General features: G+C 35.6%; 1 protein-coding gene across 6 annotated transcripts in view; it reads left to right on the top strand.

The window, feature by feature from the left end:
- Nrg1 (neuregulin 1) overlaps nt 1–20,797 on the top strand; it is a 1,027,681-nt gene that overhangs the window by 872,451 nt on the left and 134,433 nt on the right. For all 6 annotated transcript variants that reach the window (XM_005398394.2, XM_013521521.1, XM_013521522.1 and 3 more), the window contains exons 2-5: nt 58–235; nt 9,259–9,380; nt 16,014–16,064; nt 18,368–18,418. In XM_005398394.2, the coding sequence (XP_005398451.1) occupies nt 58–235; nt 9,259–9,380; nt 16,014–16,064; nt 18,368–18,418 (402 nt within the window). The remainder of the gene's footprint in view (nt 1–57; nt 236–9,258; nt 9,381–16,013; nt 16,065–18,367; nt 18,419–20,797) is intronic.

The raw sequence follows: 20,797 nt of genomic DNA on the forward strand, positions 1-20,797 counted from the left end.
TCCTTTTGAAAGATTGCCTATTTATTAGAACTTTTTTCTGTCTCTTATATTTTTTAGCCTTGCCTCCCCGGTTGAAAGAGATGAAGAACCAAGAGTCAGCTGCAGGCTCCAAACTAGTGCTTCGATGTGAAACCAGTTCTGAATACTCTGCCCTCAAGTTCAAATGGTTCAAGAATGGGAATGAGTTAAATCGGAAAAACAAACCACAAAACATCAAGATACAAAAAAAGCCAGGGTAAGAATAATGCATATAATAACACAATCTGTGCTTATCAGTAGGATGATATAAAAATAACACTTAAGCCTAATAAATAAATTTACTATTAAAATACATGATACATAATAAATGAAAAGATTTTTCAAGATAAAGTGGCTAGAAATTGTGAGAAGCTGGAGTTTTCAGTTCTTACAACTTTTGGATCAAGAAAGGAAAGGATAGATGGAAAAGAAACACAGGCAGTGGGGAGAAATGGAAGTGAAGAGGGAAGATAGCATTAATGGCAGCTGTCAGAATAGACGTGGATCCAAAATTTCAGTGTATTTCTGTAAAATCAGATCAGTAGTGTTTAGAGTACATTACATTACAAAACTCCTAACTTCATTACAAAGCTCAGAAAATACCTAGATTCATCCCGACGTTGGAGTATAATCAATTCAGTTTGGCTATTTTCAAACCAGGGATTAATACAAAAAATTATTGAGTGAGACCAACAATTCTCTTACCATGTAGCAGCTTTTAAAAATCAAGAGATCTTGGGTAGCAAGATCTTACCTTTCCTGTTTCCTGCTGAGGACATGTAAGAAGAAGGGCTTCATGGACTCCCTGTGACAACTTAGTACGTGTGTTATGTATCTAAATGATGCTTCTTTATTATCCCTGCATTATTTATTATTTATTTCTGTATTTAAGAATTATTTCATTAAGTGTCAAAATACAGTTTGCACTCAGGGAAGAGATAAATACCTGTCTAGGATTTTTACTTTAAAACAGTCTTGTAATCGATGCCATACATGTTTTAAGGGTTCCAAGTTCAGATACTTTCTACGCTCACACCTCAGAGGATTCCATTGAAAACCCAGGCATGATAACAAGAACAACAAAACAAGGGTCCCCTCCTACCCTTTCATTTTACAGAATAGCTACCAAAAGTTGTCACACATTCATGAGCTAGTGAGAACAAAGTGATTTTAATGGGAACTTAATTGAATCTTGCCAGTGTTTAATTGCTCTGATAAGTATAATTAGGGATTTTTTTCCTAGTTACCATAGTCTAATTAAGGACACTACTTGCTAGTTATTGGCTCTGTCATCAAAATCTATTGATCTGGAAGTACAGTATAATGAAGAGTGAGAGAAAGAGTGGGTGTCACTGTCTAAGCAGGTGGTGCTTCAAAGATATAAAATATATAATAAAGAGGTATGGTGCTTCATACACAGTCTTACCTTTTCTTTAAACAGCATTCCAGTATACAGTATGGGAAGCTGAACAGTTAGGACATGATGACTCTAATTTCACAGATTCACAAATTGAGAGTCAAAAGTATGCTTTGTCTGAAGTCATACAAGTAGTTTTAAAAAATTCAATTAGAACCATCTAGTTTTTTGGGATTCCTTAATTTTGTGTTCCTTCTTCAAAATGGTGACCATCCATATTTAACAATGTGCACACAGGAAGGCAGGGCCAGAGTGAATGAACTGAAAAGATAAATATGACTCTTGTACAGAGAATTGACAAGACAGCACTTTTAGCTATTGGATTGGATAGATTTTGGTGTTTGTTCTGTTTCTTGTCAATTAGACAAATTAATAAGAATATAAATTACCTAAACATGCAGGATAACATCTCATTCATTGCTATATGGCTGTAAAATATTATCAGTATAACAGCCACATTTTCTTCATTCATCTGTTGATGGATATATACTGTTTCCAAGATCTGTTATAAACTGTGCTGCTACAAACATGGGTATACATGTATCCTGTAATATCATGGTTTTAATTCTTTTAAAGAAAAAATGTTGTATCAGTAATGTTTTAGTGCCCGTGAAGAAATTGAAGAGGTATAGGGCATTATATCTTTTCTCTCATGGTCATAAGATTGTATAGAGTGTACCCAGATCAGTCCTGTATAAAACATAGGCATTCCAGATCATCTGCTGAAACACACCATTAGAGCTGGGCAGGAGGGTGGGAGGGAAGAGAGATATAAGCTAAAGGAGCAGCAGAAAGCTTCTGAAGACTACAGAGATTCAGTCTTATGCTATGTGGACAGAAGCAAATGAACTTGAGTAAACAAAGTGTGAAAAGGCATGAAGAAAAATTGACCTGAATGTTATGAACATGCTTTGGAAAGGACACGGGTATACTTAGAGAGATAATTTGTTACATGGTTTGGGTGACATAGGAAAACATCATCAGTATGCAGAAAAGTATTTTCATATTGACTTCATAGGCTCAGACAGTTAATGGCACTGTCTACATATTAATGCAAGCCTATTATGCCAGAAAAGCCAATATCCAGAAATTAATTCTTTTAAAATATATCCTTGCTGGAAATAATTAAATGGGTGAAATTTTATTCAAGTTATGTGCCAGTGAATTACTCTTGGCAAAACATTTAACATCTTTGATCTAAACATAACTCATAGTTGGTGTGGAATAGATAGCTGCTTCATAAGTGATCAGTTTACCAGTTTTCATTGTTGGGTATTTTGTCATTTCTAAAGTTGTCTCTTTTTTTAAAAAAATAATGTTACCAAATTTTTTTAGTTAATGGTAAAGGATCTAACTGAATCTAAATTTAACATTTGAAAGGTACTCTGTTATTTCAGTTTATCCTGTAAGTATAAGTAGAATGAGCAATAGTATTAGACCAGGTTTTTAAAGTAATTAATATTCTGAGAATGAAGGAAGTTAAGTTTCTTCCAATAGATCATAATGCTAGTAGAGTTAGATTTGTAATAGGTGTGACTCTGAGGTTTGTCATTTCACAGCTACATTTATTTTATAAACTCATAATATAGGGCTAGGGGCCTGCTCAGACTTAGGGTTATGCCTAAATAAAATGGTTCTTACTTTTCAGATTCATGTACATAGTAACACTTGTTCATCACTAAGATATTCAGATGACAGCATTCATGTTTTACAGTGGTTTTTTTAGTTACTTGACTTATACTTTATCTTAGCCTGTGATCAAGCAATCAGAGGTGAATATTAGCTTGAGGTTTAGGATTTCCCTTGGATTCTCTTTACTTAAACAAAATGTTGACTCATTTACACCCTTAGTAGAGACTTCTTTTTCCCATTTTATAATTTAGATTGTACATAGCAGTCACAATGTCCTTTTAATCCTTTAGAGTTATGAACATATTTTACACCAAATATACAATTTCTATTATTATATAAAATCTTAATCCTCTTTATGCTTGCTTCTACTAATAAGCTACCTTCTTATATGTTCTTCCTATGATTTTTGAATTCACATTTGAACCTTTGTTTATCTTATTTGGCTAAATAGTGTGTGGGATCAATTTAAAAGGAATGCACACCACACGTGTGTAATGTGTCTCTTTGTTCATGCTTTCTTTGGTAGATGACTTTGATCAAGAAACCTGAAGAACTTCGGGGCTGTCAGGTTGACCTCATTTAAATTTGCCTTCTCTATATAACCTAACGAAAGGCTAACTTCCTGCTACTTGTATACCCTTAATTTTGGACGTCCTTCATTTAGTCACATGTCTGCATTTCAGCTCTGACATATTCTAATTTTGTTTAAAATTAGTTCTAACTCATTTGTTCAGATTTAGAATTTTTTTGCATTTATGTGTTCTCAGTGGTTACAGTTTTTTCTCTAAAATAGAAAAAGTTCATTTATATTCCCTTTTCTTATTCATGGAGCAGCTCTGACAGTCCGCTTGAACTTTATATGAAAAGGCATCTCAATTTCTTTATGTAATGGCCATTTTCTGTGAGGCACTGGGGACAGTGCCTACTTTTCATGCCTAGGAAGTCCCTCCTTTCTTTTGTGCTCTCCTCAAGATTAGCAGAGTGGCAGGATCGGAAGCAGTATGGAGCACATGAACACAAGCGCAGTCCATATAATTCCTCAGGGACCAGTGGAATGGAGTTGTGCGGACTGAGATGCTCCTTACATAAAGTTGCCTCAGCCTGTAGAGTATAGTGGAAATATCAAGGGCAGTAACAAAAAGTAGATAATAATTATAGGCACCTTGAATTCATTTAAATGAACACTTACTAAAAAAAAAGGGAAGAAACATATAATCTGCATTTTGATAGAAGAAAAGAAGTTAATATTTAGAACTTTATCAATCTGTTTATGTTTATTCCAAAATAATGTATGTTTATTATAAAAATCCAAATACTTTAGGACTTAGAATATAATTATAATAACAGCTGATGTTTACTGGGACTAATAACTATTGCATGTATTATTTGAAACAGTTTACATGAATGAACTCACTTAGTACTTGTAGAAAATGAGCTGCATTGATGCCCTGACCTTTCCCTGGTTCTGAGGAAACTCATCAGTGAAATAACAAAAAGTTAGCTTTATGCCTGGGATGGATTTCAGGATTTTTTTCCAAATTCACCTCCTATAGAGAGTGTAACTAATAGAAGAGAGAAAAATGGCTGTATATCCAGGCTTATCAAAGCTCCAGATCTGGTTGCAGTTCACAATTTTCAAGAAAGGTTTGGCTATTTCTACTCTTAACTACATTCTCTCCCTACTCTGGGACACAGATTTCAGCCTCACATTAAATGAATCCTTACAGTTCATAGGGGCCTTAATGGTCATCTAGATAATTGGTTTTCCAGTTCTGCCCCTGGAGAATCCTAAATTGCTATTGAATTGCAAACAGTTTTGCCAACCACTTTGACTTGAACATTTTCTCTATGATATTTTTGAATATGAGGCTTTGATTTAAGCTTTCATTTTAAAACAAGATTTTGTTGCAAAAATAGTTGAAAGCACCAATCTAATTTAATCTTTCTCTGCATAGATATTCTTGTAAGAATGTACTTGGCAGGTGGTTATCTAGACTTGAGTCTTTCCCAGGAGAAAACCTAACTGTTCTCAAGACACACCATCCATTTCTGAATGCTCAAAAAGTTCTTTTTTATCATATCACCCAAAAAATACCTTCTTTTTCCAGCAAGGCTTAATTCTACCTTAATTCTTTTTCTTGAAAAACTTAGACTTTGTAAAGGACTTGGCAATCCCAAGTAATTTCCTTTTCCAGATGATAGGAAATATATTTCAATAGCTACTCATCCTTCAACCATCAGCTGCTTGCCAGTGGGACCTCTGTGTCGCTCATAGAATTTTCTCTTGTTAAGATTTGTGGGCCCCGTTCAATTCTGATCACCTTCTTCTAAAGTGTCGTAGTTATTGACATTTCTCATAAAGTATTACTTCAAAAAATAGTTCATAATTCTAGATGTAATTCAGCCAGTGGTCAACTGGGACTTTTATCCCATTTCATTTATGTTCTACTTTAGTATTAATTTGGCCCAATAAGGTGTAAGTTTCTTTTTTCCTTCCTCTTTTATTTTAGGTAAACATGTGGCTATGTGAAATGCTTTCTTTTTTCTATACTATAGTCACTACATCTCTCTCCCTTCCTGTATGTCTACCACTGATTGTGTGTGTGTGCGTGTATGTGCTCACATGCATGCACACGTGCATGTGCAGTCCAGGGATTGATTCCAGAACCTTCACACCAGGCCTTTCTAATTTTTATTTTGAGACAGGGTCTCAGTATGTCACTATGTTGCCCAGGCTGGACTCAAATGTGTGATCCTCTTGCTTCAACCTGTCAGAGTGCTGGAATTACAGGTGTGTGGCACCATGCCTGGCACCACCAGTGATTTTTACTAGAAAGGATCTGTTAAGCTTGTCTTGATTAAATTGAGTCTTGAGTTTTAGCCCATTGCTGATCACCCCTAGAATCCTCCCAGGTATTCTCTAAAAGAACGATTCCATGGTCATATGTCATGTTTGCCTTAGATTTGTATAAAAACTACTAAGAAGTATTGTTGTAAAGAAAGTCTTAGCAAACTGACTATGAAGGTATAGGTTTATAATTCTAGCAGTTAAGAGACTGAAGCAGGAAGATTACAAGTTCAAGCCTAGTCTGGATTACATAGAAAAACCCCATCTTGGAAAATAAAAGAAAAGAAACTTCTTTAACTTTGTTTAATGCAATATTTACTTGCCCATAGAACATTCTTTCTCCCCTCCTCCCACTTTGTCCCTCTTCTCTCTGTCTTTAAAGCATAGCATTTGATTACATTTCTTGGAATAGTATTCCAGGAAGCACTGCCCAGGCCTGTTAAGGGAATTTTGATTTTAGGACTATGTTTTTATGATTATGTTAACTGCAGATTTGATTACTGTGTTTCATATAGTTCAATCCAGTTCAATAGTTAAAATATTAAATTGCACAGGGTCAAGAAACAGGTCTTTACATACAAATACATGATTGTTCCTAGATTTATATAAATAAGAAAGAAAAGTCATTCTTTTGGTTGTTGTACATTCTTGTAGTAATCTTATCTCAGAATTTGGGATTAATAAAAAATTTCCATTTTCCTTTTTCAGAAATTTACTCTTTATCTGGTATTAAAGATCAGGATATTATTTTCAGGGTATTAATCTTCTTCATAATGTATCAGTTACCATTAATAGTATCATGGTCATATATGAAAATTCTTTCAGCAAATTATATAATATTCTAGGCTGGAAAATCTTAGTACAACAGTTACAGCTTTCTATCTGCCCATGCTTCCAGCGTATTAGCTATGGTAGTAACTTGTCATGTAGGGACAAGTGAAAAGCTGATCATCCATTAAAATATTGTATTTGAATGCTCTAAACCACACTTAAAAGTTGGATTGTGATAATTTATAAGTTGTGACATGTTACTAACCCTTAATATCTAGTGGCCAAAATGTTTGCCATCAAAGTGGTTTATTTGGCTTACAGAGATGTACTTTAGGGAAATTCTTCTGTTATTCAGCTTTCCAATTAGTGTGTGAATATTGCTTAAATAGCTCCTAATGGTTATGTACATAAACAAAGCTGTTATTACATTAGATGTACTTTTTCACCAATTTTGTTCCATGGATCATTATTTTCTAAAAATATTAATATGTAACATATGTAAAGTGAATGGAAAAGATTCTATGGTCAAAAAAGTTGAGAGAAACTAAATCCCCTTATTAGAGTCAGATTATATTAAAACCTCTGAGAAAGACTGTAAGATTAAAAAAAGAAAAGCCTGGTTTTTTTTAAACATATGTTTTCCAAACTTTATGAGTATGGAACCCTTCATTTTTCCCTCAAGGTTGTTTTTGTTTGTTTGTTCATTTCTGTTGTTGGTTTTCATTGTTGTTGTTTGTGTTTTTGATGCTGTGTAGTCTAGGTTGGCCTCAAACTCATGGCAATCCTCCTGCACTGGTGTGTTGAGTGCTGCAATTACAGATGTGCACCACCTTGACCGTCTTTTCCCTCAAGTTTACCCGTTTACTTTGGAAGGCGTGACTAGTTGAGGGAATTTTCAGTTAACATAGTGGTTTGACCATTCCTGCCCTTGGTTGGGCCACTCAAGACTGTCTCTGTCCTCTCCGTGTTGTATCTCCCCTTCCTGTGCCTACATTAGGAAGATTAGGTCCTGCTGAGCCCTTCAGTGGGAATAGTCAGACATTCTTCTCATTTGTTCACACGTTCATGCAGTAGTGTTTGAGGACACACCCAGGACAAAGTACTGACTTAAGCCCTATGAGGATACCAAAGCTTGAGTTACATGTGGGCTCCTTCTCTGAAGAATAGGTAGGTTGAGAGAGAGGAGACGTACTAACAGAACTCTAATAAAAATAAGCTCATAGGAGAGGTACTTGGGGCTGTCAGAGAGTAGACGAAGTGAGTCAGCAGCTCAGCTATGAGTTCATGAAACACTTCATGAACTAATTTGCACTGAAGGTCAGTTAAGGTTTCAGTGGGTAGAAATCCATTGCAGGGCCCCATCAAAGGATAAAGAGATGACCCAGCCATAAGCACAAAGATGAAAGACTGTAAGGGTTACAGGGGGAATTTGGGTTGATTCAGTTTGTTAGACTAAAGAAAAGTAAGGGGAATTAAATTTGGAATAATTGATCTTACCTGTGTAAAACTGTATGACAAGAAGCCTATAAAATAGTAACAAGTAAAAAATTAACTAGAAAGATTGCTACCTTTCCTTCCTGCCTTCCTTTCTCCCTGCTGTCGTCCCAACAATCCAAGAAGTCACAGTGACCAGCCTAGAGCAAAAACCAATGCTTTGAAAAGGCTTTTGCGGTTCTGAGTCTCTATATCGTGGAGACTGATTAAATTGCAGCTGTGTGCAATAGTAAAACAAACAAAAGGAATTCACAATACTGTTCTTGTTTTTAAAACTGGTGAATGTTGGGGCTGGGGATTTAGCTCAGCAGCACAGCGCCTGCCTGTCAAGTGCAACATCATGAGTTCAATTCCCGGCACTGGAAAAAAAGCAAATAAATAAATAAATAAATAAAAAATAAAAATGGTGAATGTTGATTTAATGTTTATAGTGTACAAGTGCGTGCCATTGTTTCATGAATATTTATCCCTGTTAAGAACCATTCGTGGGGTATTGTGCTCCTAGCAATGAGAAATTAAGGAAAGACAAATTCCCTTTCTTTTAGAAATGGTGAATGTTCTTCACACAGAATTCACACTATTTCTGATATTACTCTATTGAAAAGTGCAGATGATTTTTTTTTATCTATTCTGGCATTCATTAAGTACCAGCTCTTACTAGTCTTGAAATAGAAAATTATTATACAATTTTTCTCTTCCCTAACCCTGGTAGCTGATGACATTTAGATGTAGGAAAAAAGAGAATTTACCAATTGGGTTTAAAACACTAAGGCAGGATGTGGCCCATGGTAGTACTAGAGAAGTAAAAAGAAAAATTGGAGAATATCTCCTTAAAATTACTCATCTGAGTGATAAAATTGCGACTATGTCATGGTATAATTTAAATGTGATGTGTCTCACTTTTACTCTGGGTAAATCATGGAATCAAATCAATGTAATAACAAATTGTGTTTGAACATGGTACGTGTTGTACGGGGAGGGGGAATTTGAGAACTCTGAAATTACAGAATGATATGATTTTGATATATATTAGATTTCTGTGACATACGCTAACATCACTTTTGTTCTGATCTTATAGGAAGTCAGAACTTCGCATCAACAAAGCATCACTGGCTGATTCTGGAGAATATATGTGCAAAGTGATCAGCAAATTAGGAAATGACAGTGCTTCTGCCAATATCACCATTGTTGAATCAAATGGTAAGAGATCCCTGCTGTGTTTTGTGTCTCAGTCTGTAAGAGGAATAGTAATCAGGATAAGTGGTAAGATTTGTGATAAACTGATGGATTAACTCTCACTATGAACAAAAAAAAATCTGGTTGTGTATTTCACAAAGCTTTTATTGTCCATGAGATGATACAGACTGGATATGTGTGTGTGTGTGTGTGTGTGTATATTAAAGAATTTAAATAGATTTATGGATGGTGGAAACAGGGTAGGTTGCTAAGAGAAAGAACTAGTACCTCCCTTTTAAATTGGTTAGGCAGTCTAGTTTTTGTCTCTGTCACTATGAGAGTATGTATGAATATATATATATAGAGAGAGAGAATATATGTATAAATTGAGGAAATATGTGTATATTTTATATAGGTGTGCATAAATATGTGTATATTATATGTAGAGAGAGCAAGAAAGTGAGAGAGAAAATTTATAACATTGCCAATTTTTATGTTCCTCTGTTTTTAAGTGGTTAGATATGGTTCTGGGTAGTGAAAAGTTAAGCCAATGAGTTATTTTAGGCCTATTAATTTTGAAATTAGGAAAATCTTAGAGGCAATGAATTTCCTACTATGTATAAGTGTTAGCTTTCCTCCAGGACATACTTGTTAAATAAGTGACTTAGAGGTGGAACATGCCACTTCCCCTCTGATGTCTCCTCTGAGATGTCCTAGGAAAATAAAGAACTGTAACTTAGTGGCTCTGTTTCCTGGAGCCCCAGTATGCTACAAGTTGATGGAGTCCTCTGTAGGAGCTGATGATGACCTAGAAGGGCTTAAACTTTTTGGAATAATGAAATACTATTTCTATAACAATAACTTTGGATTGTGGCATTTAGCATTACCTTTAGAGGTCTGTCAGCTTTGATAAAACCAAGTCAAAGGGCACTGTTTCTTGGTAAAAGATGAGAAAGAGAGTTCACTTGCAAGGATATGCGGGCCTCAAGTGATGGGGTAAAAATACCAGGGAGGCCTGGGAAGAACAAGTACCATCGATGGTTAATTCCATAGGAGACTGGTACAGTTTCTGTCACTTGGTCCAAAAGTGATATAATAGGGTAGGGGAAAGGGAGTGACTTAAATGTATGGAACAGGGTTGGCAAAATCTAGGTTAATGCTGGTCCTCTATGGACTTTCCAAAGAACTGCTCTGTTGCAGTGTAATCAAAGTTCATTACTTTCATTTTAAATATCTTTCTCCACAAAGAGTGAAGGGGGCAGATAAAAGTACTTTCTATTACTGGTTTTAGGAACTGTGCTTATGATGTAAAAGCCATTTAAAATTTATATGAGCAAATATAATGTTACTTTACTTTTTAATTAGTATGGGTTAAGCAGTAATATTTTTAGTATTACATTATCCCACATGAAATATTATAGGATGTTGCATGAAGCACTGGTTTAAAAATTAATTTCAGCAAATTATTCTGCATACATGTTTTGAAGCTTGTTCATCTCAGTTTGTCAGGGGCTTGGTTTGTTGTGTCTGCTCCTAGGAAATACTACTGAATTATAATTTTGATGCTTGGATTAGAGTTGCACACCTGTGCATGCCTATTACCCACAAAGCGCATGGAAAATAAAATTATAGTTACTGCCAAGGTCTTACTGAGTGCTTGTATTGTTATGATATTGATCATTCCATGGTTTCAGATTTATATCAGTAAGTACTATTGTTTACACTATATTATTCCTGACACAAACCTATACAGCTCCTCTTACAAGAACTTTTTGGGGAATAAAAATTTGATAACATTGCTTTCACATTTCTCATAGGAGAGATGACCAAATCATTTTTCCAGATTAATTTCTTCAAGTCTTAGTCTAATGCTCACATTTGGATACACAGTACTGACAAATTACAGAAGGGATATGCAAGTTAGGGGTGTTTTATGATAATGAGTCTCTTTTATCTGTCAAGAGTAAGGCAAAGTTCATACAGTATTGTAAATAAATTATTTGCAGACAAGCTAGTCTTCTTTCAGGAATGGGGGATTTGAAGCATCTGAAGGAGGAGGATGAATCTCAATGACACTATAATGTGCTTTTGTTTTTATTTTCTCCTTGGAATGTGAGGAATAGATCATCTTTATTCTCCCCTGTAATCATATTTAAAACAAGTAGAAATCTTAGCATAGACAACAGACTCCTTTGGCATTACAAAGGTTTTTGGTAGTAAACCCAGACATGAACCCAGGTTTTTTTAATTCCATCTGCCCTGCAGTTCACTTTATAGCTGGATGCACGTGTCTGTGTGTACAAACATTCAAGACAGATTCTTTTACTCATGCAGAACAGAGCTGAAGGAATAGTGCAACTCCTAAGGGGAGAAGGATTCCAAGGGAAAGTAGTGGAACTTCATTATAGCTGGCCTCAAGGAGATGGCACCATACCCAGAGCATCTCTAAGAATTTGAACAATGGGATTTTGTGACTTTCTAGTGTTCCGACCTTTAATGTGCCTGGGATATTTATTTAACATTCTTTTCGATACATATTTCCTGCGTCTCTTCACGTCTCCTCCTTTTAGCTGTGCTTCTGTATAACTCCACACTTTGACCTCCTCCAGGGCCCACTTGGCCATGTTCTTCCCCATGGCTTGATTCTTTATAGTGTAACTCAAAGGAAAATATGTAATCACCCAGATTGCCTAACCTCCTCCACTGCTATCTATGCAATAATTCCCTGTGAATTATTATATGCTTGAGTGAAATAATGACCACACTTCCACTATTTTCAAACACTTAGAAAAGGACATATGCATAGTAGATAATTTTGTTAAGCTACATTTTAGAAATTTGTGTGTTTTCTGCCTTTTCCAATGCCTTTTAAATTCTACTTTATTTGGAATTGGGCAAAAGAATTTGCCATATGCAGACATATATAAATCTATGCAATCTGTTAATTACTTGCAGCTCTATATAAGCCTAACGTAGAATTTTTATATAAAGAATGAACTTATAGGCAGTAATCATTACATGATGAATTACAAGTGGATTTCTTTCATGAATTCATATGTGGCAATTCAAAAGTTCTTGTGTACTATGCTTTCACAGCTCATGTGCTGTATTTTCACTTCTACCTGTAGATTTGTTTGGCTTGGCTTTTCTGTAGGAAATGTTAACCTAGCAATTAAATTTTAGCTAACAAGCTCTATGAAAACTCTTGGGCTTTAGAATAGGGAAGAGACTGACAGACCTAACTGGTTTTCAAATTAATTATTTCATGCTGTCTTTTCCAAGACTAATATAGGAAAATATATCACTAATCAATCATATCTTCTCTTAAGTTTTCTTTTTTAATCAGAAGAAAAATTGAGTGAGTTTCAAGATCCCATAGGTGACATTGGCTTGTAGTAGTAAAGTAGCTGTCTCATTTAAGAAGAGCAGCAAAATACTGTTTTTGTAAAATTTGATTAAATTATCAATTGATTCTTCAAAAAATTGGCTTTAGTCTTAAACTCTTCCCTAAATTGACAGTGCTGTTAGAATGGTGTTGATATTAGTGAGGGTGTAATTTACAGTCATGCTGAAGCACATGTCAAATAGGTTTTGTCATTTGTATAGCCATCTCCAATATTTTGTATTAAGTAGGATGCCCGTGAAGATGAATAAATGAGAGCAAAGTTAATACACAGACTATGTATCCTGGCTGTATATCACCTAGTAGTTTCAAAGTTTCTCATTGCTTAAAGTAAGCACTATTATGAGCAAGAAAAATTGAGATACTCAAAGATAGTCCATCTATGCTATCAAGTAAATGTTTCCACTTTACAAAACGTCACTTTTTCACATTTTTGTATGCATAATAGTGATCCATAATTTTAGAAAATCAAGGAGCCATGTAAGTATATATTGAAATACAGGCACATCATGTATATATGTGCATACGTGTATGTTTATTTTGCTAAATAGTTATATGTAGTTTATTATACTCATGCTGAAATCTCAAGTAAGTCATACATTCATAGTAATTAGAAAAAATCCTTTTCAGAATATATTTTCTGTCTACAGCGGTACCACCCTGAACACACCCAATCTTATCCAAATATATTTTTCAGATACTATGACTTTTTCTGGAGACCAGATCCACTTTATTGGAAAGTAGTCAAGCATTACAAATATCCAAATATGTGCTCTGTGTAGTTGCCTATTCATCAGAAGCTGTTTAATGGTGTTTAATTACTAATGATCCTAAATCCTCATTAATTTACACTAGTGAGGGGGGTATCCTTTATAAATTAACAAATTTAACATACCAAATTAGTATAAAAATATATTGCTTTTGGATTTTTTTTTTCCCCCAGTACCAGGGATCAAACTCAAGACCTTCCGCTTGCTGGGCAGGCACTGAGCCGCTGAGCTAAATCCCCAGCCCCCATAAAAATATATTGCTTAAGTAAGCATCAGGTAGATTGTAGGACTTAATAATTTTTAAAAGTCTTTAAAACTGATGAAAAAAATATTTCCAATCATAATAAAAGATTGTTTCTTTGAATCTGTTTCTGCCTATAGCATATATAACAATGGTTGCTGAGTGGTTTTGATCAAAAAGATTAACTTATGAGCAAGCTTCTTTTAAAAAAAGAAGTTTTTTTTTTAACATAGAAGTATATGTTAACTTCTAAGCTTGTATTTCACTCAAGATCAATTCAGAAATTTTTTTTGAAACCATAATCATTAAAGAGGTCTCTAGGATAGGTATCTAATATTAGGAAGGCAGTTTATTTTAAGGTATCTCTGTGTAGAAGCATCATTATAGTAACCTCTTCTTGTGGTGTTTTTTATGTAGCATTCAATTAAAAAAGGAAATGTTATGGTTAACGTGCTTCTAATTGAGGTCGTTTTTGCTAGAGATAGAAAAGCTCTGCTTCTTTTTCCTACAAAGGTCACATTGGACAACTACTTAGTTTGTCCAAAATAAATTTAAAGAGAGTCTTTATACCAAGTTTTGACTGAGACTTGTGGCCAAGTCTTGTGTGCCTTGAACCCCCTGTGTCAGTCTGATTGTTGAGGTATTGATCCTTTCTAAAAAAGGTGACATCTCTCTTAATGTTAGCACTTTGGAAACATGGAGCTCCTAGGTATTCTTAAAGGGCAAACCCTGTGGATCTTTAGCAAAAAGTTTTTCTCGTTACATTTTCCCAAAGAAGAACAATTTCATTTCAGCTGTCCAAATTGAGAAAGCTGGTTCAGAAACAGGCATCTCTATCTTCCTGGCTTGGAATATCCTCTTTAAGTGCCCGCACTTGAGAAAATCCAAGGATGTGACGCATCCTCCCATACAAACTCCTTTTACCTTGTCCCATTCTCAGTGGGTATAAGAGCCAATGGCAGTAACTTTGATTCCTTGATAAAAATGATGTGTCCTTCCAATCCTTGATTAGGGAGGATCATCCGTACATCATGTGTACCAGAAGGACCCATGGAAAACTTACATATACTGAATCTCAGGAGAGTTTTTCTTTCCTTCCAGTTCCACAAAACCTTTTTGTCCATAGAGAAACTAGAAATTGAAGAAATATTGCTGCTTAAACCAATTTTTCTGCCCTGTTAGTCATGCCCAGTAGTGGAAAGCCTAAACGGTTGTATGTATATTTAAAGATGATTATATTCATAATGAAGATGTCTAACTCTGTGATTAACAGGGTATTAATTCAGATGTAAATTGATAGCATATATATCATCCTTAGGATATTCACCCAGATTTAGTAATTTTTATATAACAGGTAGTATCATAGTATATTCAACTTATCTTTTTGTCTTGATGCAGGAGTGTGAAATGCTGTTAGGTCATCAGAGAAGACTAATGCACACAATCTAGGTTGAGTGTTGTCTATCCTTGCATCTCTATGCCTTTCTAGGCTTTATGAACCTGTGCTTTATTCAAAGTAGTAGATGCTAACAAACAGAAACCTTTTTATAAGGACTGAACAAGAAATGAGAGAGTGTAATTACCTTTTATTCTATTACAAAGGCAGTAAGAAGACAAGTTCAAAGTGTTGAATGGGATTGTCACTGTTCTTTGGATAATGATATGTCCCAGTTGTTCAGGTTTATCTTTTATTCCTTTGAGATGAGAGTAGCCCACTTCCTCTTTGCCCAGGCCAGAGTAGTCTGTCATGTGATGAAGCAGGTACCCTGCTTACAATTGTCAATTTTAGGTAGAATTCCATGCCAGAATTAGATGTCTTTCACCTGTCCCAGCTAGAAACATTACTTGCTTTTCTTTTTGAACAAAAATGTAAGGGCCAAGGAGCTGTAATTTCAGAATTCTGACCCTGCAGTTCTGACTTTCTTAGTTTCCCTATTTCCACTGTCCTTACTGAGGCAGCTGCCTCTTTGACGTAGTAGAGTCTGCTTCACTCACCCAATGGGTGTGGAGAATTCTTCCTAATTATTCATCTTGTGCTCTTTCCTGAAGAAAGAAGAACTATGTATTTGGTCGGTCTTCTTTGCTTTTCTCACTGCCCCTTTGGCGGATGCGTGGCCTCTCCTCATTCCCTTGCAATACTTCCTTCCTTTGGACTCATTAGCAGTTTGAAGCAGGCTGTGGTCCTGGCTCCTGGCCTCCTGATTATACACCATAAAATCTTATCAACTTTTCTATTTTTGCAGAGGTCATCACTGGCATGCCAGCCTCCACCGAACGAGCCTATGTATCTTCAGGTAAGGAAAGTAAGCTTGGCAAGTTTTACTAACCAGAATGACAGGCACAGCTATGGGCTGCACCTTCTACTAATCAGAACCCCTTCTGCATCCAAATTCCAGCTATTTCTGTTTTCTGTTCCAGTATTTTTCTCTACCTCATGTTGCCTTTTTGGATTTTACCTAAGGGAAAATGGTTCTTGCTCTGTGTCTAAACTTGGGCCTGAGAAACATGCAGAGAGAAAAGAATCTATCAAGATGTTGTTTAGTGACACTCAGTGCACACAGGAGGCGTCAGGGTTACAAGCCCAGTTATTATATCTCTGTGGGTTTTTCTCTTGGATACTTGTTCTCGCCCACCCATCAGAAAGAGAGTATTCTCTAGATTAGTGGTGGTACGTCTTTTACAGCTTTTAGTGGTAACTAAACGCATGTGCCATAGGTTCACCACCACTGTTCTAAATGATGTATGTGTATGTTACTTTTAGAATTCTAATAGACAGTTGTGGTTCACTAAATTTAAACGAACAAGAACTTATAACTTATTTTTTAAAATGTTGTTGCATTTATTTTTGGTTTTTTTCTTTCTCATTTGCCTAGAGTATTTGCTGAGAGCAGTTATAGTTTGGAAAGATATTAACTACTTATAACCCAATTCTGCTAATCCATTTATAACCATAATTCACTGATTTCTCCATGAGCTATCAATTTACCGAGACCAGTTTATATTTATTTTTTAAAATTTTTCTTATTCTCTAATTGTACAGTTAATGGAATCATAGACCATTTACCAGTCAGTGTTTATTATGAAGCAAGTTTTTGAAGAATGGAGGCTGGAAACTGCTTTCCATGGTACATATAGCAATAACTTTTTTCCACTATCCCACTCATTTTACAGAGACTTTACCCTTCATTTTATAATGTTAACAAAATCATCAAATAAAACATTGTGTTTTGCTCGTTTTGCAGGTAGACAATGTTAAGTCATATCATTGTATCTCAGGAAGTAGAAGAGAAGATACTTCAAACTCAGAGGGTCTTTTCATGACCCTCTATTTAATGTTTTGGCTTTGTTGATTTCTTGAACTATGGTCTGCACTTTGTTAAAGCCTTAGGCAACCATACAATCTAACACAGCCTTCTTCCATCTGACCTACTCCTGGGCTTCCTCTTCCCTTCAGAGGTGTTGTTCAATCATAAAAGCTAGATAGCTCGGAATGCTAGACTGCTTTAGTGTGTGTTGTTACTAAGATGTAAGTGTAAGGGTGTGTCAAGGCTAGGGTCTGCTGGAGTCTAAAGGGTTGTTTTTCTTCCAAGATAAGAACAGAATGAAGAAAGGGAAGAAAGAAAGAACAGAGGGAGGTAAGGAGGGAGAGGCAAGAAGGATAGAATTATCGAATGATCTGAACTTCTTCATTTTTTTGTACAGGCATTTCTGTAATTCAGATAATATATTCATGATCTGATACTGCAGTAACTGCTGTTAGGAACCTGAGTTTTTAAATTTATGTGGTGCTTGCCTTGGGGATTTAGATGGACTTTAGTATTTCTTGATATGTGATTAATACAGCTTTCTGGCTGTTGAATTTCAGTTCTTTTTTGACACTAAGTCTTTCTGATTTCTTACCAATGAAAACCCTTCGATTCCATGCTTTTCTTTTTCCTGCATGAGTTACATTTTATGTTCTGACTGTACAGAAGTACTAATTTTCCTGCCATTACTGCCTAACAGAATCTTGCTCCTATGCAACCCAGCTGTTGTTTGTTTATTTAGCATGCTTTATTTGATCCCATTGTGATTGCTCTAGGGAACTTTGTACTTTGTATAAATTTTATTCACCATTATGTTTGGTCATGGTGTTTATGTGAATCTAAGTTGCCTAGAAATATTTTACTCTTTTATTTTTTCTTTTGTATGTGTGAAAGTTAACTGTTCTTTCTGAATGTGGGTTTGTTCTCTGTAGTTTTACGTTTCTGAAAATCGAGCCCACACTTTAGAGTGAATTTCTTTATCTCAGCTATAGTATGGGTCTGTTCAGAATAGTATTTCTCTGGAGCTCGTTTAGCAGTTGGTGTGTGGGATATCTTTGCAGATGGACTACTCCCTTTTTCGTCTCTTTCAAGGCTTTGGGTCTCAACAACAGAAGTACTCCTTTGTGGTCTCCAAATACTGCGTATATCTTCCTCTGACTTACAAATGCTTTTGCTTTTCTCCTGCATTCTAATCACTTCTACTAGATGATACCCAAGCCTGGCAAATTTTTAATTTAAGAGTCTGAGTGGCATGACTCAATAAATCTTCATTCCACCTTTATGTTTTATAGAGTCTCCCATTAGAATATCAGTATCAACAGAAGGAGCAAATACTTCCTCATGTAAGTATATTTAAATATTCCTGCTCACTAGTTTTTCACGAAAGATAGTATCTGCTTCCTGTTAGCATGTTTGCTAACCTCTATTCTATGCCCCTAATGAAGGGTGCTCTGTGGAGTGTGGGAGCAGGCGAGTATTTGTGGCTTGGAGCAGAAACAGCCTATATTATGCTTAAGCTCTCTAAGATCCTTCCCCTCTGCTGAAACCACATGAGAATATCCTGTGACATCACATGTGTGTTAGTTCTATAATGTTGGAAAATAATTGCATAACTTTTGAGGCCTAGTACTAGGTGACACCCAGGTATTTGAGGCCTTTATTCCAGAATCTTCAGTTTTCATATGAAGTCTGCTGTAATGGAGTGAGGGGGTTAATATATATTTCAAATTATGAAAATGTCTGAAAGCAAGTCCCTAGGCAGGATATCTGATTAATTTTCATCCATTTAGTGTGACATACTCTTTATGCTTAGACTTCTGCAACTTTCAGATTGGCTGGTGATTTGTGCAATGTCAAGGGAATTTAGGAAATTAGCAAAGACTAGTAAAAATGGTTTTTGAGACTTATGAACTGATAACTTGGTACTAAATTTTTGCTCAAACTATAGTCTCTCTCTTCCTTATTTTAACTCCTCATTTAAAGCATCTCTCAGTTTGATGAGTTCTCTAATAAATATTCCCAGTTATCACATTTGAACCTGGAAAATGTGGCTAAAGACAATTGCCTTTTGCTATGAACATGATAGGGAACTCAAAGAAAGTGTAGTTTTGGTAACTTAAGTGTTTTTAATCATTCTGTTTAAATAGATGAAGTTTTATCTTAACAGCCCTCCCTCAAGTTGGTGGAACCATATCTTCAATTGTATGGTGTGAAAATGTCTTTTATTGCCTGGAGCTGTGTCTTAGTTGCAAAGCATGTGCTTCACATGCGTTCAGTCCCCAGGACAAAACAAATCTGTTCCTGCATGAAGTTTGGTGTTTTAACTACATCAAGCATCATTTAACAGGATCGATAGCATCTACCTAGGAAGATCAAACAGGAAATGAAATTCTGGGAAGAGCTAAATTGGCTTCTTCAGTATTCTGAGTGCCCTCATTATATACTCCAAAATGATAATCCCCACTGGTGGATTTGTAATGTTTGTTATTTGATTCTACTTATTAAAAGATTCATATACTTACATAAATTTTATATAACTCACATTAAGGAATCACACTGAGCTTTTTTTTCTTTTTGAAGGGTGTATTATACAAAGGAAATACCAGGTTTTTCATTTGGGCAATTTGTCTGAGACTAATCTGTCTCCTGTGTGATTCACTGGATAAAGTTATTGAAACTCTTGTAATTGGAACCCTTCTTGCTATCTTTAATGGGGTGATGGATGCTGTCCTTAAGCACACCTGAGCTGTTTTGGAATGGAAGAAATACTTCTTTTGGTTTTCCAGAGCTTTAGGGAACTGAAATGAATCTTTCAGTTTACATTTCAATTCATTGCAGTGCCACCAAGAGAGAAATAATTTTGAAATCTGGCTCTGTTCTCTGACTCTCAGTAGAGTTAGTTTCTGGTAGTTGGAAATTGTTTCAGACTGAAAAAGAAGGCTTTGGGCACCATTAGATTAAATGAGGATCATTTTTGGACCTCACTTTGTTCCTTGTGGGTTATCAGTAAGTATTGCTGAATTGATGAGTTAATACATTTTTAGTCTCATGAAAATATCCTCTGTCACTTGAAAACATAAACCAGGAGTTTTTGGATTGTACATTTCCTCATGGTAAGAAAAATGCATGCAGCATGAGGCATAGAAAATTCAGCCTAAAGTAAAGCTGCATTGCACAAGAGCTAGGAGAAGAAATAACTTCATTTGGTAAAGGCTGAAGGTCAAACTTGAAGAGTTATATTATCAATAAGCTGGATTTAAAAATTCAAAATGTGTAAAATGCCAAAGGCCTTGGAAAAGTTCACATGGGTCAGAAATAAGCAGCCTTGAGGGGTGTCAGTTTCTTTTCGCTGTACTTCAGCCAGAAAGGAGACAGTAGTATGTTCCTCTATTTAAAAAATGAACTGTGCTTCTATAATGAAATCATGCCTGGGTGGGCTACATTCTTTGAATTATTAGTGTTTTCTAAAAGAAATTCTGAAAAGCCTTTTTGAGGCAGTATGGATCCAGCAAACATGCTTTGTGTTAGATCAGCTGCATGCCGCTCTTTGGGTCAGTGTGTGAAAGAAGAGATAACCTAGTTCTGTTCTAGTTGTGTAGGTATGAATGGACATACCATCTTCAAGGAAGACGCTTCCTCAGTACCAGCGACATCTCACACTTAGAGGGTGGTATTAATTTATCTTCTTGCTGCTGCTCAGAACCTTGGCTGTGATGCCACAT

Source organism: Chinchilla lanigera, unplaced genomic scaffold (assembly GCF_000276665.1).
Source record: "Chinchilla lanigera isolate Chin_1 unplaced genomic scaffold, ChiLan1.0 scaffold00062, whole genome shotgun sequence".
NCBI lineage: Eukaryota > Metazoa > Chordata > Mammalia > Rodentia > Chinchillidae > Chinchilla > Chinchilla lanigera.